Source organism: Cynocephalus volans, chromosome 4 (assembly GCF_027409185.1).
Source record: "Cynocephalus volans isolate mCynVol1 chromosome 4, mCynVol1.pri, whole genome shotgun sequence".
NCBI lineage: Eukaryota > Metazoa > Chordata > Mammalia > Dermoptera > Cynocephalidae > Cynocephalus > Cynocephalus volans.
Genome location: NC_084463.1, coordinates 112417771 through 112439783, shown reverse-complemented (window position 1 = coordinate 112439783; position 22013 = coordinate 112417771). Strand labels below are relative to the sequence as shown.

General features: G+C 47.3%; 1 protein-coding gene across 4 annotated transcripts in view; it reads right to left on the bottom strand.

Moving 5' to 3' along the window:
* The window catches only part of MICAL2 (microtubule associated monooxygenase, calponin and LIM domain containing 2), a 204567-nt gene that overhangs the window by 112653 nt on the left and 69901 nt on the right, over positions 1–22013 (bottom strand). For all 4 annotated transcript variants that reach the window (XM_063092700.1, XM_063092702.1, XM_063092701.1 and 1 more), the window contains exons 4-9: positions 13708–13915; positions 9983–10099; positions 8554–8655; positions 6117–6272; positions 3198–3298; positions 264–521 (exon numbers count right to left, since the gene is read on the bottom strand). In XM_063092700.1, coding sequence (XP_062948770.1) covers positions 264–521; positions 3198–3298; positions 6117–6272; positions 8554–8655; positions 9983–10099; positions 13708–13915 — 942 coding nt within the window. The remainder of the gene's footprint in view (positions 1–263; positions 522–3197; positions 3299–6116; positions 6273–8553; positions 8656–9982; positions 10100–13707; positions 13916–22013) is intronic.

Here is a 22013-nt window from a genome sequence, read left to right as displayed (position 1 = left end):
GGCTGCTTAATTTTGTACTTCATCAAAGAAGTCAGCCCAGAAGAACCTGGAGATGGCAGGGAAAGCTTTCCCACCCACGCACACGCAGAATGGGTTCCTCTGAGTTGAGTGAAATGGTAGGCTCTGAGGCCAGGATGGCTTGGCAGAGTCCTGCCAACTGGCTGAGAGCCTGTCCTTCCCCCAGATGCATGACAGCAGATGCTACCAGCCAGAACATAAATGCAGAGATCTGTCCTGTAGCAGGCTCCAAACACATGTGGTACCTCAAGCAAGCTGTCACCCACGAGGGCCACGAGCAGCTGGTGTGCCTGACGCTCGCGCACCAGGGCTGCATTCTCTGAAGCATACATGGAGGTGAAGTCAAACATGGCCACGTCAGGCTGCCCATAGTGATTCATGGCATAGTCTAAGGATGGCAGCTGGTAATTGGTGGCAAAGTCTGCAGCTTCTCGGGCATAGGAGAGCAGGTTGTCCTGGTTCACATTCTCTGCACACAGCAGCATCTCTGTGTCGATGTAGTCCTGGGGAAAATCAAAACACGGTGAAGCAGCCTCCCCCTCTATATACTAGTAGCCAGTATTCATACCACTTCTTGGCAAAAGGACACGGAATAGGTCTGTACAGTGAGGCTTATCAAAACAGACATAGAAAACCATGGCAAAGAGAGTAAAGAGGAAACACATCAGCCAGCTGTAGAGGATTTACAGTCTTGATTAAGCATCATATTTGGCTTTGAGCTTCCCAGCATCCTAGGCAAAAGGGAAATGTGATATGTTACAGGGCTTTCCTTATCAGAAAGAAGGAAGCATACAAATTCCTTAAGGGATTCAATTTTTTCCTGGCACTCAATTCTAAAATGTCTGTCTCACGCAGGGATTTCAACAGAGCACATCGAGAGTTGTACCAAACAGTGTACTTCATAGTCTTGCAACAAAACAAGCAGCACATTTGATATGGCTGGTTCTTGTGACAAATTTCAGTACCATTAAAAGACAAAAGAGTAAGCCAAGAAGTGTGATTTTATAATGGACTGAGCTAAGCTAATGTGGTCCAGATGTGTGTTTAGCAGTCAAACAAGACCAGAAAAAAAACATGGGTGCTGGACATGAACTCAAGCCCCTTCTTGAGAATCAGTTACCCGTTTTCTGGACAAGCTGAGGACTGCTCGGGGCTTGGCGTTGCTCTTGGGGCTTGGCATTGCTCATAGATTGTTAATTGTTACACTGTCCTGCTGGGGGGTGGAGAACCCTGACCTTGGAGGACCAGGAGGATATCCATCCTGGAGGGACACCAGTAATGAACCACAGGATGTCAGGGTCTGACGAAAGTGAGAAAGTTTAGAGTATTCCCAGCATCCAATCTGCTCATCATGTGGCTAATGAGACTAAAAGACCACTTTTCCCAGAGGTAACCCAAAAGGTGCATATACCCAGGGGGAGAGGGAGGGGACTAGTGTGTAAGTTGAACACAGGCTTTGGGGTCAGCGAGAGCAACAGGTCAAATTCCACCTCTGCTGTTGACTAACTATAAACTTGGGCAAGTTATTTGACTTTCCGAGTCTCCATTTTCTCTTGTGAAGTGGGAATAACAAAATCTATGTCACAGAGCCATGCAAGGACTGAAAAAGATTGCACACATGCAATCCCTAGCCCTATGCTGGGCCCATGGGAAGTGCTCAGTGAGTGGGAATCCTGTCCCCAGTAATTCATGACAGCACTACATGCAGCATATGAGGAAGTGCATCCTGGACCATCCCAGGCACCAGCAAGAGCATTCACAAGGATCTCAAATGGCACAGCCTCATCTATACCCAGAGTGACGCACTCTCTCAATTTTCTAAATAGCCATGATTTCAAATGCCTTGTTCCAGAAATTCTACTCTGCTAGCAAAACATAAAACCCAAGTTAAACATGCCTAACTGCCCAGCCCCTCCTAGGCAAAGGTGCCCACTGAACCTGCTTCCTGCACCCCAGAATGCTCCTTCACTCTGACACAGTCAGCTCCAGACTGCGAAGGCAATGTCAGAGGAACACCTGCCCCAGGCTGCCCAGTCAGCAGCAGGGCAGCAGAGGCTGAAGCTCATTGCCCACACACCTGCTATGTGCTCAGCCAGCTGCACCCAGCTCTGCTCACAGCCTCTGGCCACAGCTCAGCTCTCAGTAAAGACCTGGGCGATGTGGAGGAGGCCCAGGGGAGGGCTGGGTTACTAATGCTGCCCGGCTGGCTGCCGGCACAAGGTGGCAAGGAAATAGGTGCATTCTTCTCTGACAAGCAGCAATGAATGGTCACCATGCTACCTGGGCTCCAGCCGACACCCAGAGAGCAGGCTGACCTTGGGCTACATGATCCTTATCCTGAAAATGCAGCAGCGGCAAGTGTGGGGGCTCTGGAAAGGCTGAAAACCCAACCACAGCAGCTGCCAGCCCAGGGACCATCACTCTGTGAGCTTCTCCTTCCAACCCTGCTGTCTTTAAGTGTGAAGATGCAAACTCACAAAGTAGAAGCCAAGAAGGCAGCAGGCCCAAAAAGCAGGTGTCCAAACAAGGCTGAGAAGTTCTGGAGGGAATCTACAAACCCACCATATGCCAGGCGCTGTGCTAGGTGCTCTGTATACATACATATACATATACATATACACATACATACTTGCTCCTCCTAAGAACCCTTTCAGACAGAAACTATTATTCCTATCTTGTAGATGAGAAGACAGAGGTTCAGAAAGGACAGAGTTCACCCACGACCTTGAGTGAGTATGTGGCAGAGCCAAGATTCAGCTCGAGTCTTTTCAACTGCCTGAATATGAGCTTCCCCCCACACCATGACAAGGGGCCACAGCATGAAATTCACAAGTGAAAGCATCTCTATGTGCCACTAGGATGAGGAGCCCCCACCTGCCTCTAAATGACATGTGACCTCCCAGAGCTGAGTGAGATTTGGAGAAGGGGAAGACTCAGCTGACTCACATTAACACATGGGTAAAGGTCTCACAGCACCACACACGTCCCTGCAGAAACATCTGTGTGTGTGCTGGCATAGCTCTTTTACCCAGCACTCGTGCAACACCAGGGGAAACGAAGGTGGTAAGCAGGCGCTCCCTTCCTATCCCCTCACTCAGCTTCTGGCAGGACGACGTCTGCTCCCACCCCAGGTCACGGAGGGAAAGACACTTGGGAAATCACAGTCAAGAGGTACATACATTAATGATGACACCTTTGTCAAGCAGGCTCTGCTTCTTGGCTGTCATGACAAAATAGTGGGTGCAGTCCTTGTAGTAAACAATGTTCTCAAGATCAATCCCTGAAAAGAAAAGCATTCATAGACTATTACTTCCTCAGTGCCAACTGTGTACCAGGTGCTGTATTTTGCCTCATGACAGGTCTTGTTATTTATCTGCAGAATATTCACATAAGAGACATTTTTAAGACATACAAGGCTGGAAAAGATAAAAAAGAATGCCAGAATTTACCCAAGTCAAAGCAGTTAGTTTTTATAGTCCCACAAAGATGTTATTTCTTTAGAACTCACAGCATCTGGGATTGTGGGCCTGTATTTCTAGGTTAGAGCTGGGTAAGTGTTGCAGAAAGGCCAAGCATGAACCATAGCCTTGGGAGCTAAGCAATAACACAGCCGGGATTGGAACCCAGGACTATCTGACTCCAAGTCCCATCCATCATCCTCCATGTGGCCATAGAGAGCTATAGGAATTCTCCAAAGACCATGCTAAGGAGTATTTCTACCATTTCCCATCCTGTATGTGAAAACCCAGGTGCAGTGGTAGGAATGCCTCAGGTTAGAGGGCTGGGTTGTATATTTTTGCACTTTACACCAGCTGCAAAACATTTTACAGACTAGGTTTCTGCATTTAAAACCATGCTGTGAGATGTGAGCTCAGCTCTGTGGTTCTCAAAAGGTGGCCCAGGGCCAGCAGCACCAGCATCTCCCAAGAACTTATTACAAATGCAAATTATCAGGGTTCCACATTAGACCTACTGAATCAGACACTGGGGATAGGGCCAGCACTCTGTGTTTTAACAAGCTCTCTGGGCGATTCTGATTCACACTCAAGTTTGAGAACCACTGGCTTAGCTTACTTGAAGGAAAGGAAAGGAAAACACATGGTGACATATCAGCAGTTAACACAAGGCATGCTGGGTAACCATAGGAACACCTTTATTATGGTTAAATAGGAAACAGCCATCAACACAGAGGGCCCCCAAGAGAATCAGAGGAAATTCATTGCTGTCACTGTTGTGAAACAATGGCCCAAGGTGACAATCACAGCAAAGTTTAAAGGAAGCTCATTGAAACATTTGCAAAATCACACTCAATGACCTGTCATAATTTATGTTTGGTGGTTTAAAACTTTATTTTCTTGGTTTTTGAGGGGAATAAGAGCTTGCCGAATTCTTAAATCATTCCAAAGGACATAATATGGTGGAGGGAAATATTAAAACTATTAATAAAATAATAAAATATTAAAACTTTTACTATTAAAACTTTTAATAAACTTCAACTGTGGGGAAACTCAGAGCGCCATGCCATGGGCACACGTTGTCGTAGCCAGCAACTAATCCCACTCCTAAAAAATAATCTTAAATAATTCAACAGAAGCAGCTTTATCTGTAACAGTAAATAACTGATAGCTGCATATCAGAGGTCAGCAAACTTTTTTGTAACAGAGCAGATAGTAAATATTTGTGGCTTTGTGGACCATATCGTCTCTGTCGCCACCACTCATGGTAGAAGCAGCCATAGAAACAACATAAATAAATGCGCACGGCTGTGTCCCAATCAATCTTTATTTATGGACATTGAAATGTTAATTTCATAACATTTTCATGCATCACAAAATATCATTCTTCTTTTGATTTTTCTTCAGCCCTTTAAAAAATATAAAACCGTTCTTAGCTGAAAGGCAATACAGAAACATGTGGCCAGCCATCGTCTGCCAATCCCGGGTTTAAATGCTCAGGCAGTGACAATACATCTACTTCATGAGATATTCTGCAGCTCCCAAAACTGACCATCGGGAGGACTGTGTGTAAAATGTGGTTAAGGAGAAAAGCAGAATGACAAAGAGGACGGCCACGATTAGAGCTAGAGCCGTGAAGAAAGTGAGCACGTGGTGGAATTACGGGAAAGGAGTCCATGACAGTGAAGACTATTCCTGTGCAAGGTGGTCAGACTGAAGAGGATTTATTTCCAGTAGAAAGATTTTATTTACCACTGTTGTCACACTGCCTTTACAAGGAGAAACATATCCATGCTTTTAACCAGGTTAAATGGAAAGAAAAAATCTGGAATTGACTAGATTGGGAGCAGGTGATTCATCCCTGTCCTTCCCCTCTCACTGCTTTGCTTTTCCCCACAACCTTATCACCACCAGATGTGTTGCCTGTTATTCGTTTATTGACTGTCTACGCCGGTAGAATATAAGCTCCAGGAGAGAGGGAGTTTGTTTTGCTCACTGCTCTATTTCAGGCCCTAGCATCTACAGACATAGTAGGCGTTCCAGAAATATAAACTAAGTGAATCAATACCTTCTATCCTCTAGGCCCATGGCTGGGTGACAACTATGGCCAGTGAGCATCATGTTCCCTGGGCATCCCTGGACATGCCTCAGGGGAAGGGTGGCTGATGCACTGCACAGAAGCAGCCAGGCTTCTTCAAGTACCGCCCACAGGTCACTGACTCCCTCCTCAGAGTGTTCCCTGAATCTCACGCTGACTTCGGGTCCAGAGCCAACCCCCTGCATTAGGATGGTTTGTGTGGGTATCCCTCGCTGGATGGGGAGCTACTTCAGGAGGGATCATGTCAACCTAGACTTTGTACCCCACAGTATTAAGAACTGGCACGGAATGGGCATTCAGTAATTGCTGACCGAGTAAACAAATTTGATCTATTTTCATGTACAACATCCAGAATGTTCCCTCAAGAACATGCCCTCTTGTCCTCGAAGGAATCCTGCTTATTTATTATCTGAGGAGAAATCTCTGCTTCTGTTCTGTCACAGTAAGTCCCCCCAGTCCCAAGAGCCTCGGAAGCCAGCATGCTCCTCTATGCACTTTAAAAACTGTGGACAATGGCCTGGTCTGGAGAAAGGTGAAGGTCCCACCTGTTTCTTCTTTAAGGTCCTGAAAAAATTTCTGATTGAAGATGAAAGCCACACCGCTGATCTCTTCCACCTTGGCTTCAGCAGCACTGTTTCTGTTTATGAAGTTGGCGGTGACTGCAATGGCCAACTTCCCACGGAATTCTTTTCTTCTGAACCCTGCATGGAGAGAAAGGAAAAAGTGGGTCTTTCTTCTGGATTTGGTGTGAAAATGGAAAATGATTATTGGGAAAGCTATTCTCAGACACCCACAGTCCAATGAAACCAGAATTCTGGATCTCTAGAAAACAGGAGCAGGCAGAAATGCTGAAGTTTGTTCCCAAGGAGGAAACATGTCACCAGAGGCCTTTAGAAGTCAGTGGGACTTGGTCCTTTTCTAAAATATGTAGAACCAATACCCTGGTTAGGCATTGACAAATAAAAACCTAAAGCGATCTTCTCTAACAGGCAATCACAGGTTCATCCTTTTAAAGAAGTGTTAGGTATTGTTGCTACATACACTCATGAGAGACCCACGTGCACTTGGACCTTATATAATGACAAGCACCTTATTAGCATTTTTCATGGTTTTCCCCCCTTTGAAAAGTAGGATTATTAGACTGAATTCCTGCAGGACAGGGATTTTAACAGATTTTCTTTGGATCTCAATTGTTATGGGCTGTATTGTGTCTCCGCAAATCCATATGTTGACCTAACTCTTAGTACCTCAGAATGTGACCTTATTTGGAAATAGGGTCACTGCAGATGTAATTAATTAAGATGAGGTCATACTGGAGTAGGGTGGACCTCTACTGCAGTATGACTAGTGTTCTTATAAAAACGGAAAATTTGGAGATGAACACATACAGGGAGAACGTCATGTGAACATGAAGGCAGATTGGGGTGACGCCTCTACAAGAAATGTCAGAGATTGCCTGCAAACCAGCAGAAGCTAGGAGAAAGGCCTGGATCCAGTTCTTCCTCACAGCCCTCAGAAGAAACCAACCCTGGCCACACATTGATCTTGGACCTCCAGCCTCCAGAGCTGTGACACAATACATTTCTATTGTTCAAGCCACTCAGATTGTGGTACTGTGTTGGGCCAGCCTGGAAACTAATACACCAATTCCCAGTGACTAGCACTTAGTATATACACTCAATAAATGTGTAATGAATTAATGGGATTCTAACTTGCAATTACTTTAGTACTCTAATTCATCAGAATTCTTATAGCTTTCAACGATTTACATTAAAATTGCTTTGAATGGTGGGGATACAGAGGTCACATTTCCATGGAGCATTTCCTCCTCTGGTTGACCCATTTTGTCGTATTTGCTCAAATGGCTCTGGGCTTCCCTCTTTCCTTTTCATGCTCATAAAATGCCGAACTGTACTCAAGCCAGGTATGAATCCTGGACTTTCAAATTTTCAGACTCACACTTTTACCAAACCACTGAAAGGAACCCATAAATTCTAAGAGTACAATATCCAGGTTGGCAGTTTAAAAACTCCTCGTCATATATTGGTTACTGATTGTGAGGAGGAGAGTGTGGAAGTGAGAGAGAAGGGAGTGGCAGGCAGCACTGGTGACTGGCGGTGGGACAGGCCTCAGCCAGGCGGCCACGCATCCTGAATCTCTAAGGTCAGCCCTATTTCAGGGGTACGCCCTCTCCTCAGAGCAGGGGCCCACCCCCACCCCCGTCAGACATCTGCGGCCCTTGAGGGGGGCAAGCTCAAAAAAAAGAACTCTCCCAAAGACATGCCACTTGTGGCCATGTTGTTTACAGCCCATGGTCTCAGATTAGCAGAGTTAGCATAAATTAGTACAACCTGTGGAGTAATTAATCTTGGGGCTGGGGTGGAGGTGACCAAAGTGTTTCCAGGTGATGGGGTTTCTTTCCCAACCTGACTAGATCTTACCCCAAGGAGCGCAGCTTTGCACCTTGACAGTTTGGCAAAACTTATCTAAGTGCCCAGCAGCGGAAGTGCTTAAAAGTTATGAAAAGAGACGGGCTCCTCCTTCTGTAGTACTATACTTGAAATTAACTAATACCACCCATAGTATAAAAATGTTTATCCTGATGAAGTCACTGTGAAAGTGCTTAGCACCATGGCTTCCAGCAGGTACTCAATGAGTGCATGCTGATTTGCCATGGCTCTTTATCTTTACAAAGCATTTTTACATATGGAGTCTTTTCCCAGCCCTCTTAACAAGGCTCTGAAAGGGTTCTGCTGTCCACATTTTACAGCTGAGGAAACCGAGGTTCAGAGAGAATGAAAGGCTGTCCTCAAAACAGGAGGATGGGTCATTCCGCCTCAGGCAGGACCATCTGCCCTTCTATCAGGACCCCCACCCAGGTTTGGCATCTGCTATCCCGCCCACCTTTCTCCAGCCCCTTCCCCACACACCCCCCTCCCACTTCCACCCTCCCACCACAGCCCCAAGAAGAAGAGTCTTCACCTTCCAGGGTGTTCCTGCGGCCATCGGCGCCAATGATGACATCAAACTCAAACTCTGACAGAGAATGGTCTGCAGGGAGGAACTCAGCCCGCCAGCCAATTTCTACCAGGACAGAAAAAGGAGATGAGTTGGCAGAGACAGTGAGGAGTGAGAGCGCTGATGCCTCCTCCGTGCGGCCATGGGAAACAGACATGCAAATAGGTATGTGCACCCAGCCACCTCCAGAGGAGAGGCTGGAGCAGCCCAGACTTGAACCCTAACTTGGTGTCCTGCTGGCTTTAGCGTCAGCTCAATTCGGGACACAGTGAACCAGCAAAGCCAAGCCCGTGCCTGGTTTTTACTGGCTGTTGCTGGAATCTGTCCTCAGTGATTCTCCAACTAGTCTCACTTGCACCTTATTTTTCTCAACAGAGCCCACCGTGTTCTCTCCACAATCCCACATTCCTCAGGGCCTTCCCACTGCTAAACAGACCCAAAACGATGTGCGGGTGTAATGAAACCAGGCTGACTTTCTACTTTGTGCTCAGAATGTCTGCTGTGCAGTACATTGCCTTTTGTAAAAACATTTCAGGTGAAGCCTGGCTGGTTACCCGTAATTAGAATTTTTTATTTCACTAGAGGTCTGGAAAAGGTAAAGAGCAGCACACAAGTCTCTGGGTGCTAGATAATGAAAGCTGTCCTGCTATAAAAGCCAATTAACGCCTCCCCTAAATTCTCAAATACTCTGGGCAGGGGACTGTGAGGAAACTGCGAGGTGTCTGACACTAAGCTGGCCCCAAACTCAAAGCCCTTCCCAGGCAGTAGAAGATCAGGACAGTAAGATGCAGAGGCATCACAAACAAATTCTCTGATGGTGGTGTGTGTCAAAGAGCAGAATTTAAATAAACACATTAAAAGGAAAAAGAGAAACAGTACTAAATAAAACATACTTATATGGGCGAAACTTATGGTTTATAAATTATAATTCAATATACCAAATAATATCTTGAACATTTATTTCATAGTTGCTCCAGAAGCCTCACTCTCTTTACTGGATGTTAACATATCATACGGCTACAAGTGCGACCATGTAGCTAAGTGTGAACACACACACATGGCCCGAGGAACATGTGAACGAACTTTACCAAACAACCAAATTTATGTCTTCTATACTACTTATTGATGAGATTTCATTTGTCAAAGTAGCATTTCCTAGTGACGGAGTAAGCAAATTATAGGTTTAATGGCTTAATAATAAATTCCCTGAGAGCTGAAGACCAAACCTAAAGTGATAGCAATGGGCAAAAAAGATAAAATATCCTCCGTTAGGATTATGCCAAACAGCTCCAAATAAGAATAACTTGTATAGAAACATCCACTGAGAGCTGCAAATGTGATTTCCACTTTGCAATATCTGATTTCTAGACAGAAAAAGAAAATTATACTGTACTTTGATTTTCTTGATCTTCAGGAGGCTCTAGAACCTTCACAAACTCCACATTCACATGGATTTCAACTCCCAACATCAAGGCCACCTTGAATAGAATGAGCTGCAGCTGCCGGATACCTGTTGGGGTGGAAGGAGAAAGGAGATGAACTGTCAGTAGCAATGCCCGAGTGCCTCCTGTATGCAGACACTGCTCAATCATCTCTGAGCACAGCAACGTACCAGCGGTGACCATTACTGAGCACTAATTATGTGCCAAGCACTCTGTGTTTTAACCCTTAACAGTGGCTCTTTGGGATCATTATTATTCTCATTTTATAGATGAGAAATTGAGACTTAACAAGATTAAGTGACTTGCTTGAGGTCACATATAGCAAAACTAGGATGTGGACCGAGGTCTGTCTGGCTCCAAGACCCTGCCCTAGCCATCATGTAATGCTGTGAGAGGGAGACTCTGTCTTTCTTGCATTTTTCCTGAGCTGGGCTCTGGGTTTGATGAGATGATGAGATAAAGATGAAAAGAGGAGACAGAGAGGAAAGGCCCATGAGTAAAGTCAAGGATCAATGGCCCACTACGTGGGGCCTATGCCCAAGCTCTTCACCACCCAGTGTACGGCTGGGTGGGAAATTCTCCCCACGGAGCTGGGTCATGGTTCTCCACCTCCTACCCACTCTTCAAAACCCGCCCCCAATGAGTGGAACCTCAGTCCCTGTTTTGTCCCCTGCCATTCAGCACAGATGGGTATGTCTCCAAATGTTTTTCTGTAGAGTGATAAATTTTAAATTTTCTGTGGGCCCCTCTGTATTTAGTGGGCTTAGCTCATTTAACATTTATTGAGCATCAGCAATGTGCCAGGTTCCTTGCTAGGCACAGGAGACACGAAACACACCTGTAACGGAGGAAACACAGGTAAACAGAAGGGGGCAGGGCCTGGTGGTTATGGGGGAGGACCAGCAGAACAGAGCCTGTGATGGGGTCCTGGAAGCCAAGAGAGGAGGGGCCAAGCATATCAAACCCCATGGAGAGATTAAGGACTATGAAGGCTACAGGAGGTCAGGGCACTTGGGAGTTAGGAAGGCTCTGGAGACCTTGGTGAAAGTCTCTCTAGCCTGGTGGTGGGGGAGAAATTAGACTGCAATGAAGGGGGTGTGAACAGATGAAAGCTAGGACAAATGCTCTGCAGTAAGGAAGGGTAATGGGGTAGTAATGGAGGCTGGGGGGCCAGTGTGAGGTGGGAGCAGGAAGACTAGGGACAGGGGAAGGGGGCAAGGAGACCAAGAGGGACTGGAGTTGGAGAGAAGGTGGCCAGCTCTGCCTCTGCCATGGGGGTGCCAGGAAGGAATGAGGGCTTGGCAGAGGAGGAGGGAGGGGGCTGGAACGGGGAGTGCTGCCAGTGGCCTCCCCTCCCCTGAGCACAGGAGGGCGGCCCTCTGCTGAGACCAGGAGGCTGTGGTGGAAGCCTGGAAGAGCCGCAGCGGGAGCTGGAGGAGGATGCTAACACAGGACAAGTGAGAACCGCTAAGCAATGCTGAGCCTGAGGACGGAGCTGGGGTGGACACATGGCTGGTCTGAAAGGAGGCTGATCAGCTGGGGTTTAAAAAACCCAAACCACAGGCTGGCCCCATGGCTCACTCGGGAGAGTGTGGCGCTGGTAACGCTGAGGCCGCGGGTTCGGATCCTATATGGGGATGGCCAGTGCACTCACTGGCTGAGCGTGGTGCAGACGGCACCAAGACAAGGGTTACGATCCCCTTACCAGTCAGAGAAAAAAAAACCAAAACAAAAACCCAAACCACCTCCTGCCACAAACCAGTCCTTCCAGGGGAGGCCTGGCCTCTCCCCCTGGTTTCATGGCTCCTAGCCTATCTGGTTCCAGCACACAGCAGGTACTCAATAAATTCTTTTTGTCTCCCTTCTGACAGGCACTGGAGCTGCCCTTGACAATGGCCATTCTGACCGTCTCAATTTCATTTCCAGAGTCCTGCCAGTGCTTCTGCATGCTGCAGTATTTCCAAGGAGCAGTCATTAAACAAGAGCCCCATCGAGGAGGGCAGAGAGGGGCTCTTGGCTGCAAAGCCAGCCCAAAAGCCCCAGGGCCCTCACGGACCTCCTGGTGCCTGGCTCTGCCTCTCAGGAGGACTTGATGAGAAAGTGGAGCTCTATGTCATCATGCTGAGTTGGTGACCAATATACATTCTTCCGTGGGTGGTAAAGAACATCCTGCAAGCTGACACTGCAGCTTTCTGGGCAAATGCAAATTTCTTTCTGTGGACTCCTGGAATTTTCTCATCCCAAAGTGGGAATGAACTCCAGGGCCACTGCTGGCAATTTCTCCTGTGTCTGAATAAATTACACCCTATGCAGCTGATAATTCCCTCCAGTCATTTCTGCCCAAACCCCACTCCCTTTTCCCATCAATTCTTGTCGTCATAAGAACATGGCTCTCAGGGCTCTCCTCCCACCCATCCCCACAAAAAAAAAACACTGGGTGATTTCGTTTCTCAGCCTTTTGGCTAAGATCAAGGGTAGAAAAACACTGGGTGAGAGAATGCAGCTCTGCATGCTGAAGTCTGGGGACCATGGCTGCTTCATGCTCACTGTACACCACTGGATGTAAAACATTTTCCTGAGCTCCTACTATGCACCAGGCATAGTACTATGTACATTACAAACTGGACCTCACTTAATCTTCTCAGCAATTCTGGGAGACAGGCATTAATCACACTTTACTGGAGACAGAACTGAGGCTTGAAGAAGATAAGAAATTAAAGCCAGGTCATACAGAAATGGAAGAGACAGATTTCAAGATTTGAACCCAAACCTGTTCAAACCCTTCAACTCTCCCTACAGTGTTATCCTCCCTGACCTTCAGGGATCACTATTGCCCTATGTAAAAATGGCTAAAGACCTCCTCTCTGCAAAGTTGCAAGGAGGGATGCTGCCCTTTCCAAAGCCCATCTGCACAGACCTTGTCCTGAGAGACCAGACTTGAGTAATGTCAGAGCAGAAGAGCCTTGGCCTTGCCCTTCGTAAGCATTCAGGGAAGGCCCTCGACCTGAAATCCATGTTCTATTTCCCTTCCTATTCTGGCTGAAGTCCCATCAGGATGCCCTCTCTCTCTCTCTCTCTTTTTTTTTTTTTTAAAGCTCAAGGAAACTTTGGTATGGCACCTGTCAGGAAACATGAATCCAACTGTGTCATTCCAGCACTCGCAGCACAATGTTCAAACTCCTTTGCACAAGAGGGTCCCAACTACCTGTCCCATTTAATGGTTTTGTGTGGCTCTCTCCTCTAAACTTGTCTAGGGAGTGTGACTAACTTTATTAAAGCACATTTTATTAATGACAAAATCTCAAACAGCTCTCTGAGAGTACAGACTATGCTATTTACCTCTGACTCTGTTTTCCAAATTTCACTCATTTATTCAACAGATGTTTATTAAGCATTTGCTATGTGTCAAGTGCTCTTTTATGCCCCAGGGATACTGTGGTGAAAAGACATGCCACACAGTCCCTGACCTCATGGTGCTTACAGCCTAGTGGGACATAGCACTGGGCCTGGAACAAAATACAAAGCTGGCCTTTCACTAAATGTCTACTAGTGGGATGTGTGGAGCCCCGAGAGACTTGCAAGATGGAACAATCTGGGGACTCTAAGACATGGAGAGATGTGCCCACCCAGGGTCAGCCCCCTCCCATCATGGAGTGCCACCACTGGCTCCACTCACTGATGTGGTCGATGGAGCCAGCACAGAACTTCCCATAGAACTTCTTGGCGCCCAAGCCCCGCAGGTCATGGATGGTGAAAGGCCAGAGGTGCAGCACGTTGTTCCGGGAGAAGGTGTCCCTCTTCTCCACCACGACCACTTTGGCTCCCAGGTAGGCAAGTTCAATGGCAGTTCGCAAGCCACATGGTCCTCCCCCAACGATGAGACACTGCGGAGGTGAGAGAGGAGAGAGGTTCTCAGGAACCTCCAACATCATAGACACAACCCCCCAGTCAGCAGTGTAACTGAGGAGCAAACCCCAGTCTACCCAAATCAACCAGCAAGCACAAACCACATGCCTGTGAGGGCCTGTCACTCATCCATCCAACTCACATTACCTGTGGGCCTACCGTGCACCAGCCCTGTGCCAAGCCCTTGAAGGATGCAGAGGTAAAGGGACTAAGAGAGGAGGTACAGTAAGATGCACATGAGGTTCAGACTCAGACTGACTGGATGAAATCCCAGCTCTGGCATCTGAGCTTAGTTTCCTTATCTGTGAAGTGGGTCTACTACTCTTTCCTCATAGGGTTATTGTAAATAAGATCACTTTTAAAAAGCATATGATACCTCTTTGTGATCTTAGATCAGGCAATCGTTTCTTACATATAACACCGAAAGCACAAGCAACAAAAGAAAAAAATTGATAAATTGGACTTGATCAAAATTAAAACTTTGATGCTTCAAAGGCGCTATGAAGAAAGTGAAAAGATAGCCCCACAGATGGGAGAAAACATCTGCAAATCATATATCTGAAAAGGGGACTTGCATCCAACATATATAAAGAATTTTTACAACCTAACAATAAAAATACAAATAGCCCAATTAAGGAAAGGGCAAAATATTTGAATAGACATTTCTTCAATGAAGATATACAAAGGGTCAGTAAGTAAAGGAAAAGATGTCCAACATCTAGGAATGTAAAATGGTGCATATGCTCTGGAACAGTCTAGGCAGTCCTCAGAAAGTTAAACATAGACTTACCATATGAGCTAACAATTCTCCTCCCAGGTATATATGCCCAAGAGAAATAAAAAAAACATGTCCATATAAAAACCTGTATGTGAATGCTCATGGCACCCTTACTCATACTAACCCCAAACTGGAAACAACCCAAATGTCCATTAATTGGGGGATAAATGAAATGTGGTATATCCATACAATGGAATATTATTCAACCATAAAAAGGAAGAAAATTCTAAATATGGATGAACCTTGGAAACACTGTGCTAAGTGAAAGAAACCAGACACAAAAGGATGCATATTGTATGATTCTATTTATGTGAAATTTCCAGAACAGGCAAGTCCCTAGAGACAGAAATAGATTAGTGATTGCAAGGGAATGGGGGAGGGAGGATTGGGGAGTTACTGCTAATGGTTACAGTTTTAGAATGTTCCGGAATTAGTGGTGACGGCTGTACAACTTTGTGAATATACTAAAACCACTGAATTATATACTAAAGAGTGAATGTTATAGTATGTGAATTACACCTTAATAAAAAAATTGTATGAGAAAAAAGCATATTGTTCAGAGCTTGGAATACACTAGTGTAAACGTTGTTATTCTTATTGCTGAGAACTAGTTCCTGTCTTTTGGGAACTCTCAGGCTAGGGGTAACTTCAAATTGTGAAATGAATCACTAGAACCCTGTGTGGCTGGTTCCATTTGAAGCCCAGAAGGGGAAATGCTAATCCTGCCTGGCAGGCTGGAAAAGACTCCCCAGAGGAAGGTCTTTAAACATTAATATTATTATTACTGTAGCCTACACTTGTTGAACACTTACTATGTGTCAGATACTGTTTGAAGTGCTCAATGTATTTTAGCTGTTAGTCCTCACAACGAATATAAGGAACTATTGTCATGCCCATTTCACAGATGAGGAAACTGAGGCACAAAGCAGCTAAGTAACTGGTGCACAGTTTCACAGATTGAAAGGGGCAGAGCCAGGATTCAAACCCAAGTGATCTCATGCCAGAGCCCACGATGTTGTACTGTTTCTGGTTTGCCAGGAATAAAATGAAAAAAGAACGTTTCAGCAGAGGGGATAGCCCATTCAAAGAGAAAGAAGTTCAAGGTGGATGGAGAGAAGGATACTTTGGGAGAAGAGAGGGGACAGAGAGAAAAAAAAATTAGTTTGAAAACAGATGTTGAAGGTCTGAAATGCTGACTGGAGTATGGACTTGGTCCTGTTGGCACTGGGGCCATGTGGTTAGGGTGACAAGACAGGATCTGTATGCATCCCATGCTGTTCCTCAATGGGCACTGCATGTTAAACAAGACAAGGTTCTTTCCCCAGGGATGACATGCAATGACGTAGATAGCTGTACTGGGCAAAAACCCTTCCATTCAAACAAAATCTCATTAGAAGCACTAATACTACCTAAAACCAGAGGAAAAGGGCAACCCTCTGGCTGAAAGAATCAGAAGAAGTTCCTTCCTGAGGCAGGAGTTTTCCTGTGGGGTTCTCAGGAGCTGAGGCTAACCCCAGCAGGCAGGAGGCAAAGAGATTTGCACCCACTCCTCAGCCCTTGACATTGCAGAGGCATCTGGAAACCTCCCTCCTGCTCAGGATCAAGTCTTATCTTAAAAAAATACATTCCTCTTCCTCTAGCAAATATTCCATCATCCAGTTATCACTCAGCGGGGCCCCAAGGGTCCCAAAGGGAAAGTGCAAACAAGCATATCAGAAGCTCCCACACCACAACCAGTGTGGCTGACTGATTGGAACCTTCCAGAGAGTTTGTGGACACCCAATTAAGGGAAATGAAGTCACCACTGAGATACAACTCGCTCCATAGATGTCAGGGAGTGGGCGTGATGCCCCCCCTTCCTCACTTTCTGGACAGAGCTGCCTGGAGAGAACCAACTTTCCCCTGGCCCAGCTCCTTGTCTCACACCCCAAACAGCTCTGTGGCTCGGACATAGCCAGACAATGACAGTTATTTCAAAGCACGACTCCAAACCCTGGCACTGGTGAGGTTTGCTTTGGGGTTAAGTCTGGATTCACTGCATTTCTTTATAGTTAGTGCATCTTTTCCTGTTTGCTGAGTTCTCTCCCTGCAGGGCCAGGGATGGAGTAGGGGTGGGAGGATGTGGGGTGAAGAGGGGAGGGAACGGAAGAAGGGGAGCCACCTTGCATCCTCCTGACCACCAGGCCTGACCCAGCTCCACTCCCTGGACAAGGCAGGAGATCCCTTTCCCACCGGTCGGGGGCTGCTGTGCATTTTGCGTGCAAACAGTAGCTGGTGTACTGTTTCTGGCCTTCCTGGCTAAACCTGAAATCCCATCAATGAAAGCCAGTTTTCCCACCATCCTGAGCCCCAGCACATATTTCAGGCCTGAAATTTCAGAAATGCCAGTCATACCATAATCTAAAGTCAAAGCAAATACCAACGGGCCTAATTATATAAAGGGAGAAAATTTGGTGCAGATGTTATCAAGGCTGGAGAGAGGGCTGGTTGGCAGTGGCCTGGCCAGTTCCTCTCCGAACATGTTTGTTATGATTAACATGGGAACTCAGAGTTCTGACAAGAGCCCGAATACCATAGCAGCCACATGCCTGGGAAGAGGGGCAGCAGAGAAGAGGATTTCCCTGCGGGCCCACTTTTGATGCACTGGCTGGTGGGCGTGGAACTGGATGCTGGGCGTGGTCAAACACACCACAAATGCAGAGGGTTGTGATAACTCTGCCCAAAGGAGTGCTCCCCTTTCCCCATACCCATCTGGGCTCTTGCTGCTGAGGACTTATTTCCAAGGAAGGAACGTTTTTCATTAAAACTCAGCCCTGAGGCCTTCCTTTAGCCCCCAGATTAGATCGAATGCCCCTCCCTCATGCTCCCACAAGCTAGTACCCCAGAACTAAGCTCTGCATGTTATAGTTACATGACTGGTCCACAGCCAGCCTGAGTGCTCCTCAAACGCTGCCCATGTCCTCTACACTTCTGTCGGCCCTGAGCCTAGGATGGGGCCTGGCACACAGGAGCCCTCAACAAACAGATGATGGGTAAATTAACTTTCTACACCTTCCCCACCCACCTGGTTCTGGCTCTCCCTCTGCAGCCAGCCAGGATGTTCAGTTCATGTCAGCAGGGGTAATGTGTGCAGATTCCCACCCAGCCTGGGGGAGCCAGGGTCTGCCAAGGCCACCAGTATCACAGACAGATGTCAGCATATCTGTGTGCTCAGGCGACATAAGTTATTACCCAGTGGGGAGCCAGACAGATCCAACACCAGCAGGAAATCCATTGTATAGATAAGCTTGGCGGCGGTGTTTAGGCCTCCACGTTAGGGGAGAGGAGAGACAAACACCACATGGAAAACCAGTTCTATTTATCAAGGGGTGGGAAGGGGGGTCGACTCACCAGTCAGGGCAGAAGGGTGGGGGCCCCACAGCACAACCCACTTCTGAATGACACAGTGCCCCTCTTCCCAGCCCACAAGTGAGTGGGTGTTCTGGGACCGTGCCACAAATGTGCAAGGGGTTTAGTCCCTAGAGGGAGACACTATGGGGATCAGGGGCTGAGCCAGGGTTTAGTGGTCTGCAGGCTTGACTTCCGCTTCTGAATTCTGCCTCTGCTTTCCTGGGGAGCTGTGTGCACACACTACAGCAAGATGGAGTACAGGAAGCCAGCCCCTGGAGGCAGCAGGCAGGCCAGGGTTTATTATGTCATCTCAGTTGTGCTGTGCCCAGCACCTTCTACTAGCCAGGCACTGTCCTAAGCACCTTGCAACTGCCCCACAAAGGTGTTATTAACATCTCCACTTTACAAGCGAGGAAACAGACATAGAAGAGTTAAGCAGCTTGCTCAAGGTACCTTTATTATCCCCATCTTTGAGTTAATACATGGAGACAAAGACGGTAAGAAATGCCTTCCAGATCTCATAACGTGTACATTTGGATTCAAACCCAGGCAGTGTGGGTCCAATGTGCGTGCCCTTAACACTTGTCAATAAAGCTTGACAGTGAGCCCAACCTTGGGGGGTGTGGCAGGAGGAAGTGAGGCGATTTCATTCCTTCCCTGAATCAAGCACAGGGCTGCCTCCTGGACAGAGCCAGAGTTCAGGCTGAGTTCATGGAGCCTCTGCACGGAAGGACAATCTGTGTCCAGGCTGAGCCTCATGTTCTTCCCCAGGGTGGAAGTTTATAGGCCGGAGGGAGCTGAGCCTGTGCAAGTCCTGAGAAGCCATGATGGTGGGTGCCACGGCAGTAGGAGTTTGGACTCAGACAGTGCAAATCTTCTCTGATGAGCTGGTGGCCCTGGCAGCAAGCCAGGAGACAGGAGGTCACACATGGTGCAGTCTCCTGGTAAGCAGCAGTGCTCCAGCACACTAACCCACAGGCTGGCTCCCTGGGGCAGTGCTCTGGTGGCAGGGACATGCCACCATACTTCCCGGTGGAGCTCCACAGCCCCATTGGCTGTCAGGACCGACCACTTAACTGAACCCAGGCAGGAAGCCCCTGACTGTTACTGGGTTACCATGAGTAAAAACAGCTTGTTGCAGAATCCCAGGATGGGGAGTTTTCAAATCCAAGGTGCCATCCATACGCTGGTGTGGGGGGCTTGCAGTGGGGGGCCTAGGCTCCCAGCCTCACTTCTGCAGGGCAGCACTGGGGGGACTCACAAGAGATGCAGCCCCCTAAGTTTCTGGCCATGGAGGATCCTCTCTGAGAGGGGGTTGGCCAGACAGGGGCTCTTCATGGAGACTTCAAGGGCTGCTCTGGGTGGGGAGCTAAATCTCATCTGACTTGATACGGCCTTGCTCACTCCCGACTCTCTCCTGTATCTGGGTCACAACCGATTATTCCTGAGTAACAATTACACACCACTTACTAATTTCAGAAATTTACAGAAAGGAAGTGGAAAAGATATCCTAGTCTCTGTACTTCCCCTCAAACATGTAATACTAATTCCCCTGAGAAACATTCCATTCCTCTCTGTCCTTCCCTTCTAGTCTGAGCTGGTGCTCTCTTCCTCTTACAAGCAACTGTAACCAGTGACCACAGGGTCTGCATTTTCGAGGACAATTTCCTTTGCAAACATTCTGTCCTTTGGCCTCATAAGTACACTCATATTGGTTGCCTCGTCTAGAGGTTATTAGCACACTCCTCAAAACTTGTGCTGTCTCTGGGTGCTATCATCCTCATAGCATCTCCCCATGTTAAAGCACAGGCTCCCTGAAGTCGGGGGGTGAGTGCAACACCACACTTCACTTCACATTTCAAGGTATACAATGAACAGTGCAAACTCAGTCCCACCTTTGTTGTTGCCTGCGCATCCTATTGGGAAGAGTGACAGTAGTAATAGTATTCATAATAGCAATAATAAAAAATGGAGCTGCCACTTATTGCCTGCTCAGAACGTATGAGAACTGTGCTAAGCACACCAGCAGGAATGAGTCTCATTTCATCCTTACAATAACCCTGAATTAAGCTTATTCATCACCATTTGGCACATGAGAAAACTAGAGCTCAAGGACTTGACCACGGTAATAGAACCAGAGTGAGAGCTAACCCCTGATCCCAGAGTTCATGTTCAGAATCATAATCCTGTATTAATTCTTCCAGGTTTCGGTGGGGTTTATACAGTAGAGTACTAACATTCTCCCTCCCATGTAAGATGTGTAAGGACTGGTGGGACGGCTCTGTGGGGTTCTATGCCTGTGTTCCCAAACTTCAGGCAACTGTCTGGTTGGGAACTAGAGAAGAAGAAAAACAGACACAATGAATGCTAGATTGTTTGGAACAACCTGCTACTACTGTAGAGATTTGGAGAAGGAAGAGATTAGTGATTTTGGTAAAGAAAGGGACCCCCTGGGAGATGAGCCACGAGTGGAAACTTGAGGCTGGGATTTGGAGAGAGAGAAGAAATGGCAGGCTGAGAAAGAGAGAGGAGGTTTGCAGGGTAGTGGAGATCTCAGGCTGGGCTAAAGGGAGTGTGAGGCTAGGGATGGAGGAGAAGAAACCACGCAGGAAAGGGAGAATGAACTTGATCATGAAGAGCCTTGCACGTCACACCAAAGAGTTTGGGCCTTATTCTCCTCCTTTGGCTAGTACAGGCTTGGAGTAGAATAAAAGTGCTACTTTAGGACAATTGTTTCCAGAGCAATAACAGTGATGGTAAGAAGACAGAAAAGACACTAGAGGCGGAGAAAGCAGTCGTGGCAGCATTTGGAACAGCTGATCCGCCCTCTTGCATCTCCCCCACCCCACAGATGCTTGGGCACCTCTGCTGCTGCCCCCCATCTTCCTGACCTCTACACTTGGGAATTCCCAGGACTCAGTCTTGGTCCTCTTCCCTCCATGACCTTGACACCACCTAATTCCATGGCTTTAACTGCCAACTACATGCTGAGGATATGCAAAGTGATCCCCCCAAAGGGATTTTCTCACCTTTTTCCAACAAAATAACTAAGCTCAGATGGGGGAGACGACTTCAGATGTCAAAGGTCAGTTAGAGATGACAGCAAATCCTCAAGTTTCCCAAGGGAATTACCACTTGGCCAACTATACTTTGATCTATCTTCTGGGGGTGGGTTACACGTCTGGCTGTATAGGAAAGCCCGGCATCCTGGTGCTCCAAAAGACACATCCCAGTGTGTTTGCATATAGAAGCAAAGGAGCTCTGAGCCCTTGCCAACAGCAGGAGGCAGGTGATGCCCTTTGCAGCTCACATGCCTTCCTGCCAGAGAACCAAAACTTACCAGTGGAATGTCATTTTGACTCAACTTGCAGCTGCCACAGGAGAAGTCAGCAAACTTACTCGAGTTCTTGATAACTCCAAGTACGTCACTTTACACTACAAGTGGCTGGTAATTAAAATGTTTTCGAAACTGTGAATAGACCACAATGTCTAGACATTGGGCGACTCCAGTCCTACACCATCCCGCTCACCCATGATTATTGTGCGATAGATGCCTATGACCTGCCAAAGAATGCACTGTTTTATTAGAGAACCTTTAAGGGCACTTTTTTGGAAGGCCTCTCCTTACAGCCTGCTGAGAGCTGCTTAGGAATTCTGTCTGCCACCGCAAGGAGGGCAGGCCTGGGCATCTGGGACACCTGCTCTCTGGAGGCAGGCCTGGGCAGTGGAACGTGAGCCATGGCTCTGGCATCACCCTCAGGCTGGCGGGAAGGTGGGACTTCCAGGATCTGGGTCTATTGTGTCATCACTGTAACCCTCCAGGGAGAACAAACAAACTTCTTCCCCAGCTCAAACCAGGGACACGGGATGGGGGGGGTGGGGGTGGGGGTGGGGTTATTAGACAGGTG